Raw genomic sequence first — 22,676 nt, forward strand, 5'->3', positions numbered from 1 at the left:
TAGTGTTTTCATTCATTTTGACCAGAGGTGAATTCAAGCCAAGCTTATGTTATTTTGCTGAATGTCCGTTCTTGCACTCTTATGAATGAGGAAGTGTAATTCTTTATTTCACACAGCTTTTCAGCATAACTCAAACGAACTGCTTTTCGGCACACACAATTAGATTAGATTAGATTAGATTCAACTTTATTGTCATTGTGCAGAGTACAGGTACAGAGCCAATGAAATGCAGTATAATGCACAATATGCACAGGTTTAAGCTCGGCTCTCTCTTTTCTGGCCATCTGGATTGCCATTTTTATATCTCTCCACTCTCACTGCAAACACCGTTCTGTCTCTCTCAGCCTCTCTCCCCACAGACGTCACTTGGCCACGCCCCCATCACCACAGTCTCTCTCTTTTCAAACAGTCCTGACTCCTGAACTAATCCTATTGGAGAATGGATTCAAAAGACTCGGCTCGCTGGGTTAAATCAAAATCCCCACTTGAATTCCTTAACCTTCCTGGGCTGTTCGGTCATTTTTGACCGATTTCAGATTTGTATTTGTAATAAAAATGGTTTCCTCAATCTGAGTGGTACAAGATTTGTGACTTTTCCCAGACTTGAAATCTAAACATAAAAAAACAAATTGTGGCTCGATTCGATGAGTTTAAGCTGAAAATTGACCGACCATGTCAAATAAAATCAATAAATCAGCCACAATGCAGAACACACACACACACACAGACAAAGATCAAAGAACAAAACACAAAGTCTGAGGGGCCGTTTACACGACAACGTTTTCAACTAAAAACAGTAAACGTTTTATGCGTGTTGGCTGTTCGTTTACACGACAACGCCGTTTTGGGGCCTGAAAACGCAAACTTTTGAAAACGCATTTCGAAGTGCACATTTTTTAAAACGATGCCGTTGCCGTCTCCGTGTAAACATTGAAAACGATGACGTCATTCGCACACGTATTACGTGTTCAGTCTATAGGCATGCGCGCGAGTCTTCAAAACAACGCGCAAGACATTCAAAACTACAATGCCGGACTACAGGACTGTGTTTGTGCTGCTCAAGATTTTGAGTTTATTGACGCTTCTCCAGCAAAGTGTAGATTTACTGCATCTTCATTGTTTGTATTCTGTGGAAGAATGCTTATGTGCGCAGACGCTTAGTGTTTCTTTACAAAGTGACATCGCCAACTACTGTCCTGGCATGCATAATACAGTCATTTTCGCGGATCCATGTGAACGGGATCGTTTTGACAACGTTGTCGTCTGTACACAAACGTTTCAAAAATTCAAAGGAAAATCTTTTCCGTTTTTCGTATATCGTTGTCGTGTAAACGTACCCTGAGTGTATATGCTTAAGTGTGGGAGCCACACCTTTCAGACAAAACACTCCATCTTTCTGTTACGAAAACAAAGAAACAGTAAACGAATTTACTTTGAGTTATTCATTTTGACATTTAAAATAAATATCAAAATGCTTATTCTGTGTCTTATTTTTGTAACACCATGGTCAGGTTTGACAGTAAACATACAGTAATGTCACATTATTGCAAAAACACTTCAAAACGGTCAAAAAGGTTGGCATAATCAAATCTAAATTTAAAATGAAAAAATCAAAAGTTAAGTTAAAACAGGCAATCATACAGTAACTGCAGCCATCTACTGGTTATTATTGTTATGACATGATATTCAAGTCATTACAAGACATTACACCCCATGCGGCAACACTAGGGGCACATTTTGTCTTCATTATCTCGGAGTGCAAATAGCCGCGCTGTGTGGCAGGCGTTATTTACACCAAATAGTCACTCCATTTCATTAATTATGATGGGCTAAATTTATGTCACACCTGTGTTATTTTTTCGAAATGTCTGTGTCTCTTTTGAAATAGGCCTGCATGCTAAAAGCATTGCATTAAAGCTAATTTGTCTTTTCTGCAGGAGAAGAATCTGATCTAATTGATATCAAATGGCTACGGAGTGGACGACTAGTGAGAGTGATTTCAAGTGACAGTCCAATAAAAACCAAAGGCAAGCAAAGCAAAGGCCCCTATGCCAGAACTGGAACATATGATTTTTTTAAAGACAAATCAGGAAAGAGATTTCCGTGTAAAGGAGTCTATGCAGAAGCAAGAGTGGCTCGCACTCAAGATGAAATCAATGGGATCAAGTTAGAAACCAAGGGCCCCAACATCTCGGCTATTGCTGAAGCAAGTACAGATTTGCACAGATTTGGAGCGATGGCTCGAGCCGAAGTTTGCAGTAGGAGGTTGTCAGCAGCAAGAGTGAATCTTGCTGGAGCTGAATTCAGAGATATAGAGATAGAAGACAAGGGCCCCAACATCTCGGCTAATTTTAAAGCAAGTAAAGATGGAGTTGCAGTGATGGTTCGGGCCGAGGTTGGCAGCAGCAAAAGTGTATCTTGCTGGAGCTGAAATCAGTGATATAGAGGTAGAAGACAAGGGCCCCAACGTCTCGGCTGATTTTAAAGCAAGTAAAGATGGAGTTGCAGTGATGGTTCGGGCTGAAGCTCACAGCAGGAGGTTGTCAGCAGCAAGAGTGGCTCTTGCTGGAGCTGAATTCAGAGATATAGAGATAGAAGACAAGGGCCCCAACGTCTCGGCTGGTTTTAAAGCAAGTAAAGATGGAGCTTCAGTGATGGCTCGGGCCGAGGTTGGCAGCATGTCAGTTAAAGCCGGCCCAGCTAATTTGAAGTTGGGTGTTGCAGCTGACACGGGTGCATTTGTTAGTTCGAGAGGGGTGGAGTTCAAATTTGTGGGAACTGGATTAAAAATTGGTGCTCAATCCAGTGTATCTCTTTTTGGTTCGGTTATATTTTAGTACAGGAAAAACAGAAATCTAAATAGCAATATATATTTGTATTTAGATTTCTGTTTTTCCTGTAATAAAATTACAACTGTACTACAACATTTACTACATTTACACTGTTACAATGAGCTCCACAGATCACAGCACCAAATGGGATATGTGGCCTATAATACCATCACATTTCCTACAAAAAATAGCAAAACATCCAAAATATTAAAGGGTCATGAAACCCCAAAACAAATTTTTTTGACATTCATCAACAGGTTGTGCATCCTTGAAAACAATGATAATACTCATTATGCTTATTTTCAAAGGTGCACTAAGTACATTTTTGCAAAACTTGTAATACATGTCCAATTCCCTGCAGATTCCAGGTGAAATGAACACTAGAGGCGCCACAACAACTGTGTGTTTTATTCACTTTCACTCAAATCATGACTTCAGTGGCTGATTATGACTTTATTAACACTTAGTTTTCTCTCTATTACTCACACCCTGCTATGTTATAATATCGACACACTTTTACTCTAACGCATCTTTTGAAAAATTATAAATTGTAACACTTGTATTACAGACCCACCTACATATATACACTTATTCCAATATGATTAGCTTGCGCAGAAGCACACCTTATAGAGCTTTCTGTTTTCACTTTGCTTCTCTTGGATATATGCCACATGTTGGGTAAATGCCTGAAACAGAAGTTGGAGCAGGAGGAAGAGAATGCCGTCAACAAAATGGGCTGTCCTTGGGAAGTGTCGCCCACCTGTTATTGGCTTCAGAGGCAGACAGTGCTCAACCTTTTCCTGCTGAAGCTGCACAGCCGCCAGGCACACTCGGACCCAGGCCTTGTGCGTAGGGTCCTCATTACAAACACTCCCCCGGCATATTCAGGATGAGCTCAGAGTGGAGGGGGTCCTTCTACCCCAATCTTTGCCCAGCACTAAGTCTCCATTAGGCATGGTCGAGGGGTATCGTGAACGCACAGCAGGTTGTGGGGTTGAGTCTCCAGCTCGCAGTGAGGGCGGTTTGATGCCGGTGTCACTGTTGGAGGAGGACAGACATCTGTTTCTCTCTTTGCACTCATTTGTTGCCGTCCATACACCCCCTTCCGTTTCTAGACACCACCCCCCATCATCCTCCATTAATAAGGATAGCTTCGCCTCAGCGTTGGCTGAAATTGAAGATCTGTGCCCAACTGTGGGGACATCTACTTCACTTTCCACAGATCCCTCCTCTTTGGACCTAAAAACTGCCTCCCCAACCTCAATAGGCCGTAATGTGTCCGAAATTACTAGTAGCACTAACATGGCCACAGTGGGGTTGGGTTCAAACAAATTCAGGTGTACAGACGTTTCTGATATGGAAAGCGACATGGACTCGGCATTATCGCAGCCCCACCCATACCTTCTTTACTCCACCCAATCTTTTTTTAACCACACCCCTTCACTTCTCACCGATTTCACATTGGATGATTTCCTGTTCTCAGAAATAGACAACATGCTGTTTGACAGTACATCTTGTAGTTCAACCCTGAGCACAGCCTCAGGCGCATCAAAAGTTGTTTCCATGGATACAGGATGATATTGTTAAAACTCTTTCTGGTTTTGGTAGCGGTGGTATGAGCCAATCAGCTCTTCCACCAAATCAGACATTCAAATTGGACCTTAATGAACTGGATCACCTCATGGAAGTTTTGGTTGGGTCTTGATTTAAGGGGAACTGTTAAATTTTGTACTTTCCATAAAAGCACACGTACATCACCCAGACGTCTACTTGATGTGTGTTTACATCTGGAAGACGTATTTTTTTTTTATGTCGTTTGCTCATCTGCAGTACGTCTATATGACGTTTCCTCTCAGATGTCAATAAGACATTCAGCAGATGTCTTTGAGATGTTTGTAAATCTGATCTTTTTAAGATGTTTACCAGATGTTAATTAGATTGTGATGCTTTCCAGATGAAATGCTCTTAAACAGACATCTCGGAGATGTACATATGCTATCTGGGTTGTACTTTTTAGGGAAAGGTTTTATTAATTTAACATAGTTTTTGTATTCTGGCATGTACACCAAAAGGGTTGCCATTGTGATGAACATATTTATGCATATGTTCGTATATTTATTTTGGTACAGTTGCAGAGAGTGCACAGAAATACAAACATTGTAATACTGAATTATTGCAGCTCTTTTATAATATCATTCTAATGTTATTAAGTGATATTTTAAAACCTGTGGGCATTTCATTAACTATTTTAGTATTCAAATATTGAATAATCTTGTTAAAGTAATCAAACGGCAGTCATGCAAACTCATGAGGGATGATAAAGATGAGGTCAACAGGCGATTTTCACCGTTGAATTAAAAATAGATAACTTGCATGATTCAAGTTTAACCGGAACATAGCTCTCCAATATCTTAATGGTAGGTTAGCTTCAGCTTAATGTGTATATTATATTATATTAATTTCATAACTTTTTTTGAAGTCATTGATATCATTTGACGTAAAGTTTCTTGCCTCAGAAATTCGCGCCATTTCTGTCTGTTTGCGTGCCACACAAGTCAAGTGCGTCGAATAGAAACACAAATCATGACGCATATTTTGGATTCAAAATAGAATTTCGCCGAAAGATCGGGAGTTTGCAGCACTGGTTTGACCGTGGCTTTACTAGTAATTTTTTCTGCAGTTATCTGCAATTACTGGATAAAGATGTTTAAAACTTGGTTCACAAAGAGCAATTTGTAGATGATTAAATAGTTTAGGGTGGGGTATAATTAGAAAAATTAATAATGACTATAGGAAATCCCACGACTTTCCAGGTCTGGAAGTCACGATTTTAAAACCCCCTGAAATTTCTAGGTTTGATTGATCCATTACAAAAATGTGAAGCACCCTGATACATCACCCAGACGTATGGAAGATGTATTTGTAGGATGTTTGCTAATCTGCAATATGTCTGTAAGACGTACAGTTGTGGCCAAAAATATTGGTAAATATGAGCAAAGAAGGCTGTGAAAAATATGTTTTTATTGTTTATCCTTTTGATCTTTCATTAAAAATATTCACAAAAATCTATCTTCTAATGGATATCAAACAATTACAAACACAACACAAGTTTTATCAAAAAACAAATACTTTCGTCAAATATATGTGTGGCACAATTATTGGCACCCTTTTATTCAATACTTTGTGCAACCTCCCTTTGCCAAGATAACAGCTCTGAGTCTTCTCTTATAATGCCTGATGAGGTTGGAGAACACATGACAAGGGATCTGAGACCATTCCTCCATACAGAATCTCTCCAGATCCTTCAAATTCAGAGGTCCAACTCTCCTCTTCAGTTCACCCCACAGGTTTTCTATGGGGTTCAGGTCAGGGGACTGGAATGACCATTGCAGAACCTTGATTTTGTGGTCAGTGAACCATTTTTGTGTTGATTTTGATGTGTGTTTTGGATCATTGTCCTGCTCGAAGATCGAACCAGGGCCCATTTTAAGCTTTCCAGTAGAGACAATCAGGTTTTGGTGTTTTATCTGTTGGTATATGATAGAGTCCATGATGCCATGTATCCGAACAAGATATCCAAGACCTCTGGCATAAAAACAGCCCCACAATGTTAAAGATCCACCACCATATTAAACCGTGGGCATGAGGTACTTTTCCATATGGCTACCTCTCTGTGCGTGCCAAACCCATCTCTGGTGTTTGCTGCCAAAAAGCTTTATTTTCGTTTCATCTGACCACAGAACCCGGTCCCATTTGAAGTTCCAGTAGTGTCTGGCAAACTGAAGTTGATTGGAACTTGTTAATTATTGCGCTGATGGTGGAAATGGGCATTTTCAATGCTTTAGCTATTTTCTTATAGTCACTTCCCATTTTGTGAAGCTCAACAACCTTTTGCCACACATCAGAACTATATTCTTTAGTCTAACCCACTGTGATTGATGATTAAGGGAATTTGGCCTCTGTGTTTCCTCATATTTATACCCCTGTGAAACAGGAAGTCATGGCTGAACAATTTCATGTTCCTAGTCACCCAGGTGTCCTAAAAAAAAATGTAAAATATGAATGGGAATATACTTCAGATATATTGTACTCATAAGAATTTCTAGGGGTGCCAATAATTGTGGCAAACATGTTTAGGAGAAAAATATTTATTTAATAATGAGATTTTTCCCCTCTTTCAGTTAGATTACTTCAATTAAAGGTTCAATTTTTGTGAATATTTTGAATGAAAGATCAAAAGGATAAACAATAAAGACATATTTTTCACAGCCTTCTTTGTTCATATTTACCAAGGGTGCCAATATTTTTGGCCACAACTGTACCTGTCAATAATTATGTCTCAAATGTCAATAATGCATTCAGCAGATGTCTTTGAGACATTTATGACTTAGAATATTTGTAAATCTGATCTATTTAACATGTTTCACAGATGTTAATTAGATGATGATGCTCTCCAAATGAAAAGATCTAAAATAGATATCTCAGACATGTTTGTGTGCTATCTAGGTAGCATCATTTGCTATTTTTATGGACTACAGAACGAATGAACCAGAAACATGAAAGTTGTGAAACAATATTTCACATAAAAGCAAATATTCTCTTAAATTATTTTAATTTCTTGTGTACACTTAAAGAAAATTTACACACTTAAAGTTTTTTCAAAAGAAACCGGGCATGCATGTTTGACCTCGGAAAGGGCTCTTTAGAGATATCATTCATCCGTTAGATTTTTCCATAGGAATTTTCCCATAACAATTTATACATGTTCCATAGTTTGACTGTACACAGTCCGAAGCCACAGTTAACTATGTTATATCTTTACAATGTGCAAAATCCTCCAGGAGACGGAATAAACAGTGATACAACTAAAAAAAACAAAAGAGATGGGAAACTCTTTACAGACATTTCTGGTGAACATTTCCAATCATGCACTCCTAATCTACATAAAAAAATGTATTTGAGCCTATTTTTCAATTTTATAACAAAATTCCATCCAACTGAATTGCATAATTTTTAACCAAATTCAATTAAAAAAGAATAAATTGAACTGAGTTAAAGATAACGCAATTCAATTCAATGGAGCTTTGTTATGAAATTGAAATGCGTAAATCTTAAAAACAGGTTAAATATTTTCTTTGTGTATAGGAACGCTGTAATGGCAAACATCCTCCAAAAGAGTCGATTAAGATCAAATAAAACAGATACATACAGCATGAGAATAAAGCAGACCAGAAACACATCGATAACAGGGAAATGTTTAAAACATTACAGCAGCTATTGGTCCCTTATTCTTAATTTATATATATATATATTCAAGTTAATCATTTATGCAAATAAATGATTTATCCTTCGCTACATTACAGTGGTTAACTTTCATTAAAAATAAGCAAAAATAAGAACTAACAATATATGAGCAGCTAAATACTCAAGCGACGCTACTGTTTCTATAGTTGTTAATGAACTAAGAATAAATGGCATGTCAGTGTGCAATGTTACCCTATGATCACTTATGCATGTTTTAAATCAGTAATAATATTGACTGTAATGCAAAAGTAGCCAAAAATGATTAAAAACTAAGGCCTTTGATAACCAAAATCAAATCGCCATTTTGCAGGCGGTCTGGTTTCAAGTCGCTATAATTATGCATCTAAATACAGATCAGATCATTAATGTCATCATTTGTGCCACTGAAGGACTTTTAAACCAGTGTTTCATAAAAAACAAAAACACAACAAAGTGCTGAGAAAAAAATGAGAAAGAGAAGAGAAGCAGAGGAGAAGAACGAGTCAGTCGGCCGTGGGTGAGGCTGATGGGAGCAGAGGAGTCAGCATGGAGGGGAACATCAGGACTTTGGCCTGCATGAAGGAGAGATCCGGCAGTCCTGTGATCACTCCCCGGGCCTCCTCACTCAGATTCTCCTCTTTCTGCAAAGGCTTTCTGCTGAGAGAGATCAGTACATTTTCTATATGTGCGGAACTGCCGGATGACCTAGTAAATTTGCCAAAATGTGCACTCCTCATATAGTTAACAGACTTATGTGGCTCCGCCTGGTGGCCAAGCAGCAGTTCTGTGAGGAGGTTAGGCTCACTGACCTGGTGGAGGTGCTGGTCTTTTCTACGGTCAACATCAGGCGAGCGAACGCATCCACGACTCGACTGCTGCTCCTGCTGACAACAAGTTTAGCCTGGGTCAGCTCGTACAGCTCAGGGTCCACGCCTACAGACACACAAAAACACCATCAAGGCTATATCAACACCCTCTTATGATACATTACCATGAACTTTAATGATCTGTTGAGGATGCGAAGAGAAAAACAGAGAGCAGACACGGTGTTAAACAGGAAACGTTTCAGCAAACCTGGTATGGAGGTGGCGGTGCCAGAAGGCGACTCATCCACAGGGCCGAAAAAATCGAGGTTGAGTAAAGACGAGCCTCCACTCGCTTCAGAACGGAGACAAAAAACGAGGGATGGTGAAAGAGGAGAGAAGGGTTACAGAGACAGAGGAAACCGATGTTGACATAATCTCACATCTTTATTAGTGATGCTGAACATATGAATATTGTGTTCAGTGTATCTGACAAGAATTAGTACACGTTAGTGTTATTCTGATTAGAAGTAAACAAACACATGCTTTAGCTTGCAAACAAACTTTGAGAAGGTTACTGTTAAACAGTTCGTTTTAAAATGTTAGAAGCGACAAGGCACATTTTGGGATACTTGAGATCGAGAAAAAGTTGTAAAAAAGAATTTGTTTTCTCCGTCCCTCTCTGGAACAAGTGAGAAAAATGAGAGACTGGTTTTACCGTCCAGAGGGTTTGTAAGGCCACTGCTGCTCCAGTCAAACTGAACGGGAGGAAGAGACTCCTGCCGACAAAAAACAGACAAGATTTCTTTTAGCCGTCTTGGTTCTGTAGGTATTTTTCCCCTTGGGATTTCATGAAATCCTACTTAAACGAATTCTAAGCCATGAACCAATCAGCTCCGAGGTCAATCACAACATTACAAACTTTGATTTAAAGCAAAAAAGTGTTTGAAAATAGGACAAAAAGACAAAGCTACAACACTGTGTACATACCGTCTTTAATGAGGGCATGAACTACAATCCCATTAGGCATTGCAAATGATGCAATCGAATTAAAAATGATAGAAATATATAAAACTACTGATTTTAGATTGTTGATTGTAAATATAGAAACAATACATTTAAAGTATATTGCAAAACATTCAGATATATACAAATATACAGTATAAGCAGTGTTGGGTGTAATCGAATTACAAAGTAATTAGTTACTGTAATCCAATTACTTCTAGACACAAAAAGTAGCGTAATGCATTACATTTTAAATTCTTGTAATCAGATTACAGTTAGTGACTTTCAATGAAAGTAATTTCTTTAAAGTACATTACTGGGTTATGAATATTTCAAAAAATATATTATTTATGTGCAATAGAGTTAAAATGTCAACTCACATGTTCATATGTACGTCTGTTTGCGTTTCTAAAACGAGTGTTTTAGAAAGTAACTTAAAAGGGGGGCCTGGGTATCTCAGAGAGTATTGATGCTTACTATCACACCTGAAGTCGCGAGTTTGAATCCAGGGCATGCTGAGTGACTCCAGTCAGGTCTCCTAAGCAACCAAATTGGCCCGGTTTCTAAGGAGGGTAGAGTCACATGGGGTAACCTCCTCGTGGTCGCGATTAGTGGTTCTCGCTTTCAATGGGACGTGTGGTAAGTTGTGCGTGGATCGCAGAGAGTAGCATGAGCCTCCACATGCTGTGAGTCGGAGCGGAGGCAACTGAGACTTGTCCTCTGCCACCCGGATTGAAGTGAGTAACCGCGCCACCACGAGGACCTACTAAGTAGTGGGAATTGGGCATTCCAAATTGGGAGAAAATAAAAAAAATTATTTAAAAAAAAACAAACTTAAAAGTAATTACTTTTTCAATGAAGTACTCAGTAATGTAATCTGATTATAATTTTAGAGAGGTAGTTAATCATTTGTAGTGGATTACTTATTTTTAGTATATTAACACTGTATATTAGTAGTTTGAGAGTGTAGGGAAACCGACTCGACTACGTCAATTCCCAGTGCGTTATGGAAGTATGCAGTCGCTGATGGGCTTTTTTGGCGCATTTTCTTGGCCACGAATCTCTGATTGGTGGATCTTTCTCTGCTGAATCATGGGTAGTAGTATAGTAAAAAAAAAATTTGGAATCCCAATTTGGAATGCCCAATTTCCACTACTTAGTAGGTCCTCGTGGTGGCGCGGTTACTCACCTCAATCTGGGTGGCGGAGGACAAGTCTCAGTTGCCTCCGCTTCTGAGACCGTCAATCCGCGCATCTTATCACGTGACTCGTCATGCATGACACCGCGGAGACTCACAGCGTGTGGAGGCTCATGCTACTCTCTGCGATCCACGCACAAATTACCACGTGCCCCATTGAAAGCGAGAACCACTAATCGCGACCACGAGGAGGTTACCCCATGTGACTCTACCCTCCCTAGCAACCGGGCCAATTTGGTTGCTTAGGAGACCTGACTGGAGTCACTCAGCACGCCCTGGATTCAAACTCACGACTCCAGTGGTGGTAGTCAGCATCAATACTCGCTGAGATACCCAGGCCCCTCAGTAAAAACTTTTTTAAATGAAGTTAGCTTCAACAGAGCCATCGATTAACAACCTCAGAGCTAATGGTAGGTCTGTCTTAAAAGGTTTAGGTAAAACTTATTGTTAAAAATCAGTTCGCCTATGGAGTAAATTAATAGGATTTTTATATCCAGAACCAGACTGTTGCACTCTATTCCTGCTGGTACCGACTTTTGAGGTGGTTATTTGACCAGGAAGTGGAGGTAAACTTCACCCTTGAGATCATCTCCACATATCCCATTAGTAACGATTCTTATTTAAATCGATCATTATTTGCATTGAATTACTGCATTAACTGGCAAGATTTGAACTACAAAAGTAGCCTAAAACAATGCCTAAAAGCCATTATTTAACATTACCTAATACAATAATGTGTGAATGGGGTCAATCTGAATTTTATGCTGAATTTAAAGACAGTCACCTGGGTGGTGTCAGGTGGACAGGTGTTTAACTCTGTGGCAAAAGGAGGAGATTGTGCTATTGAGGCGATCAACTCAACTGCTGAGACTGGCTTCACTGGCTCTTTAGTGGGTTCCAGCATCCCCTGCAGACAGACTGATATCAAAATGCTTGACTAAAGACATAACCTTGGTTCAGTGTGCCTAATAGTACAATAATATTTTCCCTGCAGCTAGGCATCACTTACCAGACTGGCAGCGTACACTGGTACAATTAACGGCTGTCTTTTATGACCTGTGAACAACTGGAGAGAAAGAGATAAAGAAATAATGTTAAACGAACACATTCTAAAATATTCAGAAAAGCGACATATTCAGGATGGAATCAGTTGTAACATTGCTACATAATCTAATTATATTAAATTATCTATAAAAAAAATTGCACTCATTAAATCAACTCACTATATTTCTTGTATCGATACCCAAAGAGCAGAGCAGTGCTTTATTGGTATAAGAGCCGCCCCACTGGTACCGGAGACTGTAGGCGTTGTTAACGTCCTGCAACTGTTGCCAAACGTCCTGCAGTGCCCTATAAAAACCCCAGGGGGAGACATAGAGTGTGAATGTTCATAGCACTTCAAACATGAACATTTGTGCAAACAACAATGGATGGAACAGGGAATCATTTTTAGATCATCACCCATTGGCTGTCTCTCTGCTACCCGCTTCCTGTTCTGATCTGTCTGGAGGTTTGAGGAAGGCATTGAGCGTATGCACCTCATCCTCCTCCTGAGGAGCAACTACCAGCTGAAAAGTGGCCTGGAAAATCTTCTCCAAACGGCACACCAGTGCAGCCTTTGGGGTTGACAAGTAAAAGAGAGGAGGAAAAAAAGAAAGACAAATAGCTTAACAATTTAAATCATCTACTGTCTATCAGTTACATGGAGAAGGGTATAGCTGCAGGAAGAGCTCCAAAAAGGGGCGGGAGCTCCAATCCGCCAGTAAATATATAGGGAGCCCCAAACCTAACCTTAACCGTGCATGGAAGTGACATCTGATACTGGGTTAAGTTAATATTGAGACGTTTGAAAAGAGTCTCTTTCTGCTTAATCAGTCATCTGGTGGACCGTCTGGTCCAGATCCATTCATGAGTCATATTAAAGCTGAAGTATGTCACTTTTTCAGTGTTAAAATACTTCCTACTATCCCAGCTTTATATGCCAAGACAACTATTAGTAAGACATTCATAGATACATTTTCTTGGAAGCAATAAACACTGTGTCTCTGTGGTGCTATGAAAATTCCTGTATTTGTTTTGAGCGACCCGCTTAGACCCGCCCGAACAACGTTACTCTACCAATGGCATAAGTTGGTGGCGGGACCATCTCATTGTTTGATCAATGGCAGATGAGGGGCGTATTCAGAAAGCTGTTTCGAAAACATTGTTTATTTTTGAAATTCCATTTGGTGGCACTAGTGTCAAAGAAATCACATACTTCAGCTTTAAACTTCCTGTAGACATCTCTGCCAGTTTTCAAACCATTCACCATTTAGGACAACAAAAGACAGAACGGACTGGGTTGGGTTGAAAACAGTGAAGACAAACCACCGAAATAATCGTAATCAGGCATCTAGGTAACTAGACGTACCGTTGTGCAACTTTTACGCTCCTCTGCACTGCCAGTAGGGGGCGCTGGAACCAGCTGGCTTTCATGCCAATCATCTCCAGTCTTTTCTGTACATGCTGCGACATATTCCTGCCCGAATGTTGCCCAGGAGTCCCCTCCATCCTGGATCTGATTCGGCTCCGAGAAGGCCTGCCATCTTCCATTATCATCGGCATTACCAACATGCGCGGAGCTGAAATCTGCGAAACTGTCCCTGCTGGGGCAGTCTGCAAATGTCATTCCTTCCTCACCCACTAACCCTGTTTTACTAGGGTCTCTTGATGTGTCAAAATCACCAAATTCGTCTTCTTCGGGTTCCACAGGGCCCTTAGGGGCAATGGGGTGCGACTCAGGCTGAGCAACTTGCGTTGTGGCCCCCTGCTGGTCAAAATCAGCAAATCCAGTTGCATTTAACGAGCTAGCATCTCCAAAGTCGCCAAAATCTCCAAAATCCTCGTCGTCGTCCTCAGCAAGCTGGCTGTGGTCGGTTGGAGTTGCCGTCTCCTCCTGAGGCGGCGGGGAAGGTACAGATCCTGTCGTGCTGAAGTCGCCAAATTCTTCAAGTGCATCTGTCGATAGCGGCCGACCAAAAGAGGTCTCTGTTTCCGTCTCCGTTTCTGTCTCGTTGCTGGATCCTTTCTCATCTGACTGTTCACCCCTACATCTCTCCCCATTAGAGTTGGGTGGCACTCTGTTGTCCACTATGCCCCCCTCATCAATATCTTTCTGACCAACCCCGTTAAGAGTAAGTGGTTGCGCTGTGCTAACCACCTCAGAAGTATTGGAGTCCTGATGTGCGTTATCGGTTTCTAGATCCCTTTGATCTAAGACGGTCCCTTCATGGAAACCCCAATCCCCATTGCTGAGACCTTCAGAGTTCTCTGAAGGGAATCCAGATAAGTCCAACCCTGTAATTTTTGAGTCCCTACTATCATCTTCTAAACTAGCTTGTTCTTCAACATTGTGTTCACTAACATCATCCTCTGCTGGTCTGTACCCTTGAATCAAATGTTCCCAGTTTGTATTTTCATTGGAAGTCTGGTTATGGTCAGCATTTGAGAAAGTAGAGAAATCTGCGTAATCATCATCAACATCAAGACAGTGGTCTACCATGATCTCAGTTTCTTTTCTTTTGTGGGGTGTAGGAAGGGTTCCTCCTCCTAACGTCGCAAACCCGTTTGTGAGCACTTCAACGGCACCATTGCAGTCAATGTTGTCATTATCAGTCCGAGAGCTCTCTGTAAACTCAAGGGAGTTGATATGAACTTGTTGATGCTCCCTGAACTTTTTCAATTCTGCTACATTAACTGTTCGACCATTGGGCGTGCTACTCTGGCCACAGCCAGGAGTCACGCCGTTAGACTTTGTAGACCCGGGAGGTTGAGTCAATCCCATAATTTTACCATTACTCAATAATTCCAGTGGCGAGGTGGCGTTCAAAGCCTGAGACTGGTTGAATGTGGTGGCCGTGTCAAATTCAGTAAAGCTGACGCTGTTCGGAACACCAGTGAAATCACTGAATTCATCCTCATCATCTTCGATGCTGTCCTCCATTGGGGGTGGAGAGGAGGAGTACATGTGTATCACATCAGGCTCCATGGGGGCCTTGAGTAGAAACACAGCCAAGAACTCACACCTGCGACAGGAAACAACGATTAGCAAAGCAATACTGGGTAAGCTACTCTAAAACCTAGGGTATAGGCTACTTCGTCTTTCCGCATGCCGTCCTGTCTTGCACAAGGTCAAGCACTCAGCCTTTCAAAGTCACTGTAAATACAAATAGTTATCTCAAACTGTAAAAAAAAAAATAGTTTACTCAACTTAATCTTAAGTTTTTACAATTCTTTCTAGTTTTAATAAAGTTACCATTACTCTCTAAACCCTAAAATAAACCCGGTCGACCACGTTGCCTTTCTGAGTATACTTTTCTGACCGCGAACGAATAGGAATGCGTTCAACGCATGCGCACTACAACTGCTTTGTGACACTTTAGTACAGTCAATGGCCAGCGCATGTGCAGACCGCGTGCGCGAGTCGAGAAAATCAAGGCGGCGTGTGGTCAAGCACCGTGACTGTGCTGATGACGCAATTTGCCGGGGACAGTCCTGATTTTACAAGTCATGTACTGCGTCATGATGGACTTACAGTTGGGACACCTTTTGTCCCAATAGTTAGTCTAAGGCAGCTATAGTTTGATTGCTTTAAATAAGCATTTTAAAGTGTTTCGTGCGTTTTTGAAATGAGAAATCATCAAAGAGCATTTTTATTTTTTTCTCCCCAATTTAGAATACCCAATTCCCCCTACTTAGTAGGTCCTCGTGGTGGCGCAGTCACTCGCCTCAATCCGGGTGGCGGAGGACAAGTCTCAGATGCCTCCGCTTCTGAGACCGTCAATCCGCACATCTTATCACGTGACTCATTGTGCATGACACCGCGGAGACTCACAGCATGTGGAGGCATGGCAGTGAAGAGTACTAATTTCAAGCTCAGATCATTCCGACATCCATGTTTTTGAATGGGAATATGGGTGGCCTTTACCAACTGGGCCGTATATGTGGCAGTTCTGTGTGCCTTTTATTATTGGACAAATGTGAAGGCTATGTGTAAATTCTGATTTTAAATTCACTGGTTGAGCTTTCATGAACTTCCTTCAGCATAATTTCCATGATGAGTCCCTCACACCTAAGCACACAGAGTGGGGTGAAGTTAGTTTTAGGTTCGATATTTTTGGGATATTCGGTTTCTCGTACTTGTCCTCTCTGTTGGCGGCAAGTTTGCAAAGATTTGACACACTTGGCTTGATGTTATGGTATATAAATATAAATGGTATATAACTATAATATAGATACATGAAACACTGGACTTAGGACTGTCAGTCGGTCTGTCTGCAGAATTATGACTGAAAATGCCCCAATGCGCTTTTATTGCTTAGCGTAATTAAGGGACCGTCTGAAACTTCCACTCACTATTAAACACAGGCAGTGTCCAATCACTCATTCAGCTGACGTGCAAGTTAAACATAAAACATTAAAAGTACACTTTTACATTCCAAATGTTGTAGTAGGTTTCCAGTTAATAGACTGAGCTACTACAAGTGAGATTTTTACAGTAAGTCCAATATTATGAATACAGTATTAGATTATTTAAAATAAATAAATAATAATTCACCAAAATGTTATGTCGACATTCCAAAGGTTGTATTAAGTTCTCAGTGGAAATGGTAAAGAATTTAACATGAAAAGAATTCGTCTGAACAATTAAACAGCAGAGAACTTTTATTCTGTCTCACAGCACTGACCAGACGACGGTGCATGTTGACCAATCAGAAGAAAGGGGCATTTCAGGCCACACCCATACATGTGAATCAAATATTCAAGCCATATATTAGTGAAAACAAATAATCAAAACGCACAGCGTCCCGTGGCTATTTTTCCAATCTCCTATTTTTAACTTGAGCAATACATCGAAACGACGAAAAACAAGTCATTATTTGTTTTTTAATATTGGTTTTGTAAACGAATAATCAAATAAGTAGTTTTTTTGTTTTTCCGATTTTAAATTCCTAATTGAATGTGAAATGAAGGAATGATACACGGATTCATACGGTTAACCGAGATTCCAGTCATAATTTCCCTTATACTGAATAAGACGTTTTATAAAAACAAATATACTTTAATCACAGATGAGTTAAGTTTACTTTAAAAATTAAGTTCAGTTTACTTAAGCCAAATACAGTAAGTACGTTTTTACGATTGACATGTTTTTACATTGATACTCTTACACTGATACACATACGGATGCATTCAACGCATGCACACTGTGACTGCTTTGTGATACGCTTTTAGCACAGTCAACTCTAAGCGTTATTGAATAATTAAATGCATGAACCTGAATTTAATACCATAAATTGAGACTATTTTATTCTGAGACTTTAAAAATGCCTTTACATCATCTCATTTTAACTTTAAAGAAAAATTATTCTGTGCAAAAGACCTTGTAATCTGTGAGGGCTTGGGTAGCTCAGCGAGTATTGATGCTGACTATCTCACCTGGAGTTGCGAGTTTGAATCCAGGGCGTGCTGAGTGACTCCAGCCAGGTCTCCTAAGCAACCAAATTGGCCCGGTTGCTAGGGAGGGTAGAGTCACATGGGGTAACCTCCTCGTGGTCACGATTAGTGGTTCTCGCTCTCAATGGGGTGTGTGGTAAGTTGTGTGTGGATTGTGGAGAGTAGCATGAGCCTCCACATGCTGTGAGTCTCCGCGGTGTCATGCACAACGAGTCACGTGATAAGATGCGCGGATTGACGGTCTCAGAAGCGGAGGCAACTGAGACTTGTCCTCCGCCACCTGGATTGAGGTGAGTAACCGCACCACCACGACCTTTGTATGGCGCCTTGGGCGAAACCCGCTTCAACACGCCCCCAAAGTTGTTGACCGGGATTGGGGGGGGGGGGGTCTGTGTGGGTGCCTCGTGCCGCCCCCCGCAAGATGCCGCCCTGGGCAACTGCACATGTTGCCCATGTCTAAATCCGCTACTGCACTCGCCTTTAACTACTTTAATCCTAGTTTTACTACATAAGTGTCTTGAGCTATCATCTAATCAGTGAAGTTTGCGAAGGCAATTGGAGAAAATATAAAAAGCTACTTAAACAACCAGCTGTATGGTTATACACATTCTGCTACCATCGCAATGGAACGATTTTAACTTTTTAACATTGATTAACTAAGCACTCGCTCACTGTTGGCACGGCTCATTACTACAGAAACAGCTATTGTCTGTAAACTCAGATTAAATAAGCGAGAGCAAAAAAGACAGACTGTCTTCAAATCGGACACTAATTAAGTGTTAAGTGCTAAGTGACTCGCTTAAATGGAGCAAAAGCAAACCAGATCAGTCCAGAACTGACAGTCAGTCAACAATGAGATTAAACCAGGCAAACCACAGATTGAGGGTGCAATTTAGTCTTTCAATAGAATTATTTACAAAAGCTTTTAAATGGACCATTGTCTACTGCTGTGAACTTCGACTGGGTACATTGTTTGCTCAAAGGTGGTGCAAACAATAATCATGGGGCTACTTTTAAAAAAGGGAGGAGTATTACTAAACCACAATATGAGATATGTCAACCAAACCCAGCATAGAAGTTCGACGTGTGTTTGATTACTCAAGTTTTGCACTTCAAGTCTATCAAAATAAGTGATCTAAATTATTACGCCACAGAAGAATAGATTAGAACAGTTCAGAATATATATGCATGTGAAAATACACCGATAGCAGTAAATGTGAGAGAAAGCCATGGATTATAATGAAATATACGATACTCTATTAGATGGGGTCACAAAATGCAAAACATTTTTGGCATAAAAAGGAGTTAACTCCTGGTTTAATGATAACAGATCACAAATCTGCCAGATTATAACATAACGTTCACAGAAATAAACAATGTAGGATCTCTTCATAATTTTTATCAGATTGACAAAGTTCAACTAAATTTCCCCCAAAGACAGATAACAGATAACTGTAGCCTATTTGTATCATATCTGTAATACTTCTTCCTTTAAACACTATAATATAGCCTAACAAAAGTTGTGCACTTTCACTGTATGGCAATATTCATATAAAACACAAACTTAACATCATTAAATATGTATTATATTTGGTACTACAGATCCGATACAAATATCGGTAATTATATTTGTATTACTTTCACTTTTTACCAAAGTAATGTTACTCTCTTCTCTTCTGAGGCACAAAAGCAAAACATTTTGTTGTACCTTCAGTGTGTGACTATATTAGTCAATATAAAATACACACTTTTACAAAAGTTAAATCATGAAATCTACTCTATTTACTGACAATAATATCACTGCTTTCAAGAAACGACAGGCCTACACCTCATAAACTGATAAAACTATCCACTGTAGATATCTATACCTGCCGCAGGGATTACTTCATCCTAAACTATTCCCATCCGAGACTAAATCTAGATTAAACCAGATTACTGACATTTAGTCTTTTGGACAGAATCCAGTCGGTTCTGGTGATGTTTACATTACAGATAGCAGTTAGCCTGATCAAAGCAGGTTAACATTACACCTGACAGAATAAGATAAAATATTGTATGCAGTCGAAATAAGGAGTTTCTGTCAGAATAATCTATTAAAACTGCCATAGATGCCCTGTCACTGCTTATTTAAATGATTTAGTGGAGTAAACCTAGTGAGATAACATGCTAACACTTTGAAGCATCAGAGCCCATTGGTTTACATGGGTGATGCTAGCAAGCTAACATTAGCATTAGTGTGTATGCAGCTGTCAGTCATCATACCTCACGAGTCTGGAATGATGTGTCCCATCTTCACCAGAACATACAGCGCGAGCCTCATGAGCATCAGCCACTCTTACACACACACACATTCACACACACTCTCTCTCTCTCTCTCTCTCTCTCATACACACACACACACACACACACACACACACACACACACACACACACACACAGCCGGTTGGATCTCTCTCTCTCTCTCTCTCTCAGTGTGTGTGTGTGTGTGTGTGTGTGTGTGTGTGTGTGTGTGTCCTGTTCTTTTTCCGACTATTACCCAGCATGCATCATTGGGATGTGGTGTGGCAGTCGTGGACTCTCTCGTGTTCATTGGATGAAGCTGAATTGGGGTGAAATCCAGAGATATGACAACCAAACCCAGCATGGAAGTGTGCTGTAATAGATTGCAATGGTCTGACCAAGTCTAACAAAACAATACAAGTGGCTAAAATATTACTCTGTAGAATAGAATTGGTTAATTTCACTAAACTATGTATCTTAGTAAGACTAACAAAATAAGACAAGTGAACTAAAACATTATGCCATGGAAGAATAGAATAGAATAGAATAGAATAGGTTGGTTTCACTAAACTATATATTCTAGAGAGTCTAAAAAAAATAAGAGAAGTGAACTAAAATATTACACTATAGAAGAATAGAATAGATCAGAATAGAATAGGTTTATTTCACTAAACTCTGTTTTCTATAAAATCTAAAAATAAATAAATAAGTGAACTAAAATATTACGCTATAGAAGAATAGACTAGATCAGAATAGAATATGATATAATAGATCAGAATAGTATAGAAAATATTATAATAGAATAAAATAATATAGAATAGAATAGGTTGACTTCACCAAACTATTTATTCTAGAAAGTCTAACAAAATAAGACAAGTGAACACAAATATTACACCATGAAAGAACAGAATAGACAGAATAGATCAGAATAGAATAGAAAATGATATAATAGATTAGAATGGGATAGAAAAGATTAGAATAGAATAGGTTGATTTCACTAAATTATATTCTAGAAAGTCTAATGAAAAAGACAAGTGAACTAAAATAGTATACCATGTAAGAATAGAACAGACAGAATACATCACAATAGAACAGGATAATAGATCAGAATAGAATTGGATAGAAAAGATCAGAATAGAATAGAATAGGTCGATTTCATTAAACTATACAGTATATTCTAGGCAGACTAACAAAATAAGTCGTGAACTAAAATGTTATGCCATGGAAGAATAGAATTGACCGAATAGATCAGAATTGAATAGAATATATCTGAATAGAATTGGATAGAAAAGATAAGAATAGAATTATATAGAATAGGCTGATTTCCCTCAACTTTATATTCTAGACATTCTAACAAAATAAGACAATTGAACTAAAATATTACAACATGAAAGAACAGAATAGACAGAATAGAATAGAAAATGATATAATAGATTAGAATGGGATAGAAAAGATGAGAATAGAATAGAATAGAATAAGTTTATCTCACTTAACTGTATTCTAGAAAGTCTAAAAAAAGACAATTGAACTAAATATTATGCCAAGTAAAAATAGAATAGACAGAATAGATCAGAATAGAATAGAATAGAATAGAATAGAATAGGTCGATTTCATTAAACTAAGTATATTCTAGGAAGTCTAACAAAATAAAACAAGTGAACTAAAATGTTATGCCATGTAAGACTAGAATAGACAAGAATAGAATAGGATAATGGATCAGAATAGAACTGGATAGAAAAGATCAGAATAGAATAGGTTTATTTCATTAAACTATACAGTATATTCTAGGAAGTCTAGCAAAAAAATGAACTAAAATATTACGCATGGAAGAATAGAATAGACAAAATAGATCAGAACTGAATAGAATATATCAGAATAGAATTGGATAGAAAAGATCAGAATAGAATTATATAGAATAGGCTGATTTCTCTCAACTTTATATTCTAGACATTCTACCAAAGTAAGACAACTGAATATTACACCATGAAAGAACAGAATAGACAGAATAGAATAGAAAATGATATAATAGATTAGAATGAGATAGAAAAGATTAGAATAGAATAGAATAAGTTTATCTCATTAAACTGTATTCTAGAAAGTCTAACAAAAAAGACAATTGAACTAAATATTATGCCAAGTAAAAATAGAATATATCAGAATAGAATAGAATAGGTCGATTTCATTAAACTAAGTATATTCTAGGAAGTCTAACAAAATAAGACAAGTGAACTAAAATATTATGCCATGTAAGACTAGAATAGGATAATAGATCAGAATAGAATTGGATAGAAGATTTAATTAAACTATACAGTATATTCTAGGAAGTCTAACAAAAAAATGAACTAAAATATTATGCATGGAAGAATAGAATAGACAGAACAGATCAGAATAGAATTGGATAGAAAATATCAGAATAGAATAGAATAGAATAGAATAGAATAGAATAGAATAGAATAGGCTGATTTCACTAAAATACATTCTATGCAGACTAACAAAATAAGAGAAGTGAACTAAAACATTAGGCTATGGAAGAACAGAAAAGATCAGAAATAAATAGGCTAATTTCACTATATATTCTAGAAAAGGAAAGTTCTCCAAGACTTTGATGTTGGCTTGACAAAGGCTTTGAATTGGCTGTCTTAAATACGTTATGAGCTATAGAGCGTTGAGATTTACATGGCCAAATAAAATAGCATGGAGAAACAAGGTCTCATTACAGGCAACAGGAAGCAGACAGATAAGTCAGCCAAAAAAAAAATAAAAAAAACAGAAGGCGAAAGA

At 38.9% G+C, this 22,676-nt stretch overlaps 1 protein-coding gene and 1 pseudogene across 4 annotated transcripts; one reads left to right on the plus strand and one right to left on the minus strand.

The window, feature by feature from the left end:
• Positions 1-2,510: 2,510 nt before the first annotated feature.
• LOC127444270 (SERTA domain-containing protein 2-like) lies at positions 2,511-4,536 on the plus strand (annotated as a pseudogene).
• Positions 4,537-7,019: 2,483 nt separating this feature from the next.
• On the minus strand, positions 7,020-20,137 carry LOC127444198 (aftiphilin-like). 4 transcript variants are annotated; one of them, XM_051703446.1, is made up of 10 exons: positions 19,878-20,137; positions 13,531-15,184; positions 12,582-12,736; positions 12,344-12,470; positions 12,130-12,186; positions 11,905-12,027; positions 9,636-9,696; positions 9,189-9,272; positions 8,924-9,047; positions 7,021-8,771 (listed from the first exon to the last, which is right to left on the minus strand). In XM_051703446.1, exons 1-10 carry the CDS (start codon positions 19,964-19,966, stop codon positions 8,618-8,620), a joined length of 2,628 nt encoding a protein of 875 aa, XP_051559406.1. In that variant the 5' UTR covers positions 19,967-20,137; the 3' UTR covers positions 7,021-8,617. The 4 variants fall into 4 exon arrangements, with proteins under 4 accessions (XP_051559408.1, XP_051559406.1, XP_051559407.1 ...); XM_051703447.1 differs by having other exon boundaries at positions 7,022-8,768; XM_051703448.1 differs by lacking the exon at positions 9,189-9,272 and having other exon boundaries at positions 7,020-8,771.
• Positions 20,138-22,676: the final 2,539 nt, after the last annotated feature.

The sequence above is a fragment of the Myxocyprinus asiaticus genome, chromosome 7 (assembly GCF_019703515.2).
Source record: "Myxocyprinus asiaticus isolate MX2 ecotype Aquarium Trade chromosome 7, UBuf_Myxa_2, whole genome shotgun sequence".
NCBI classification, from domain to species: Eukaryota; Metazoa; Chordata; class Actinopteri; order Cypriniformes; family Catostomidae; genus Myxocyprinus; species Myxocyprinus asiaticus.

Bases quoted from the DNA above. Each gene is read 5' to 3' on its own strand.
- LOC127444198 (XM_051703446.1), bottom strand. From the start codon at position 19,966: ATGTGTGTGTGTGTAAGAGTGGCTGATGCTCATGAGGCTCGCGCTGTA. The intron at 12,737-13,530 runs GTACGTCTAGTT...TCAACCCCAAAG, and splicing joins AGCGTAAAAGTTGCACAACG to GCTGCACTGGTGTGCCGTTT. The intron at 8,772-8,923 runs GTCAGTGAGCCT...GATCTCTCTCAG, and splicing joins AAGACCAGCACCTCCACCAG to CAGAAAGCCTTTGCAGAAAG.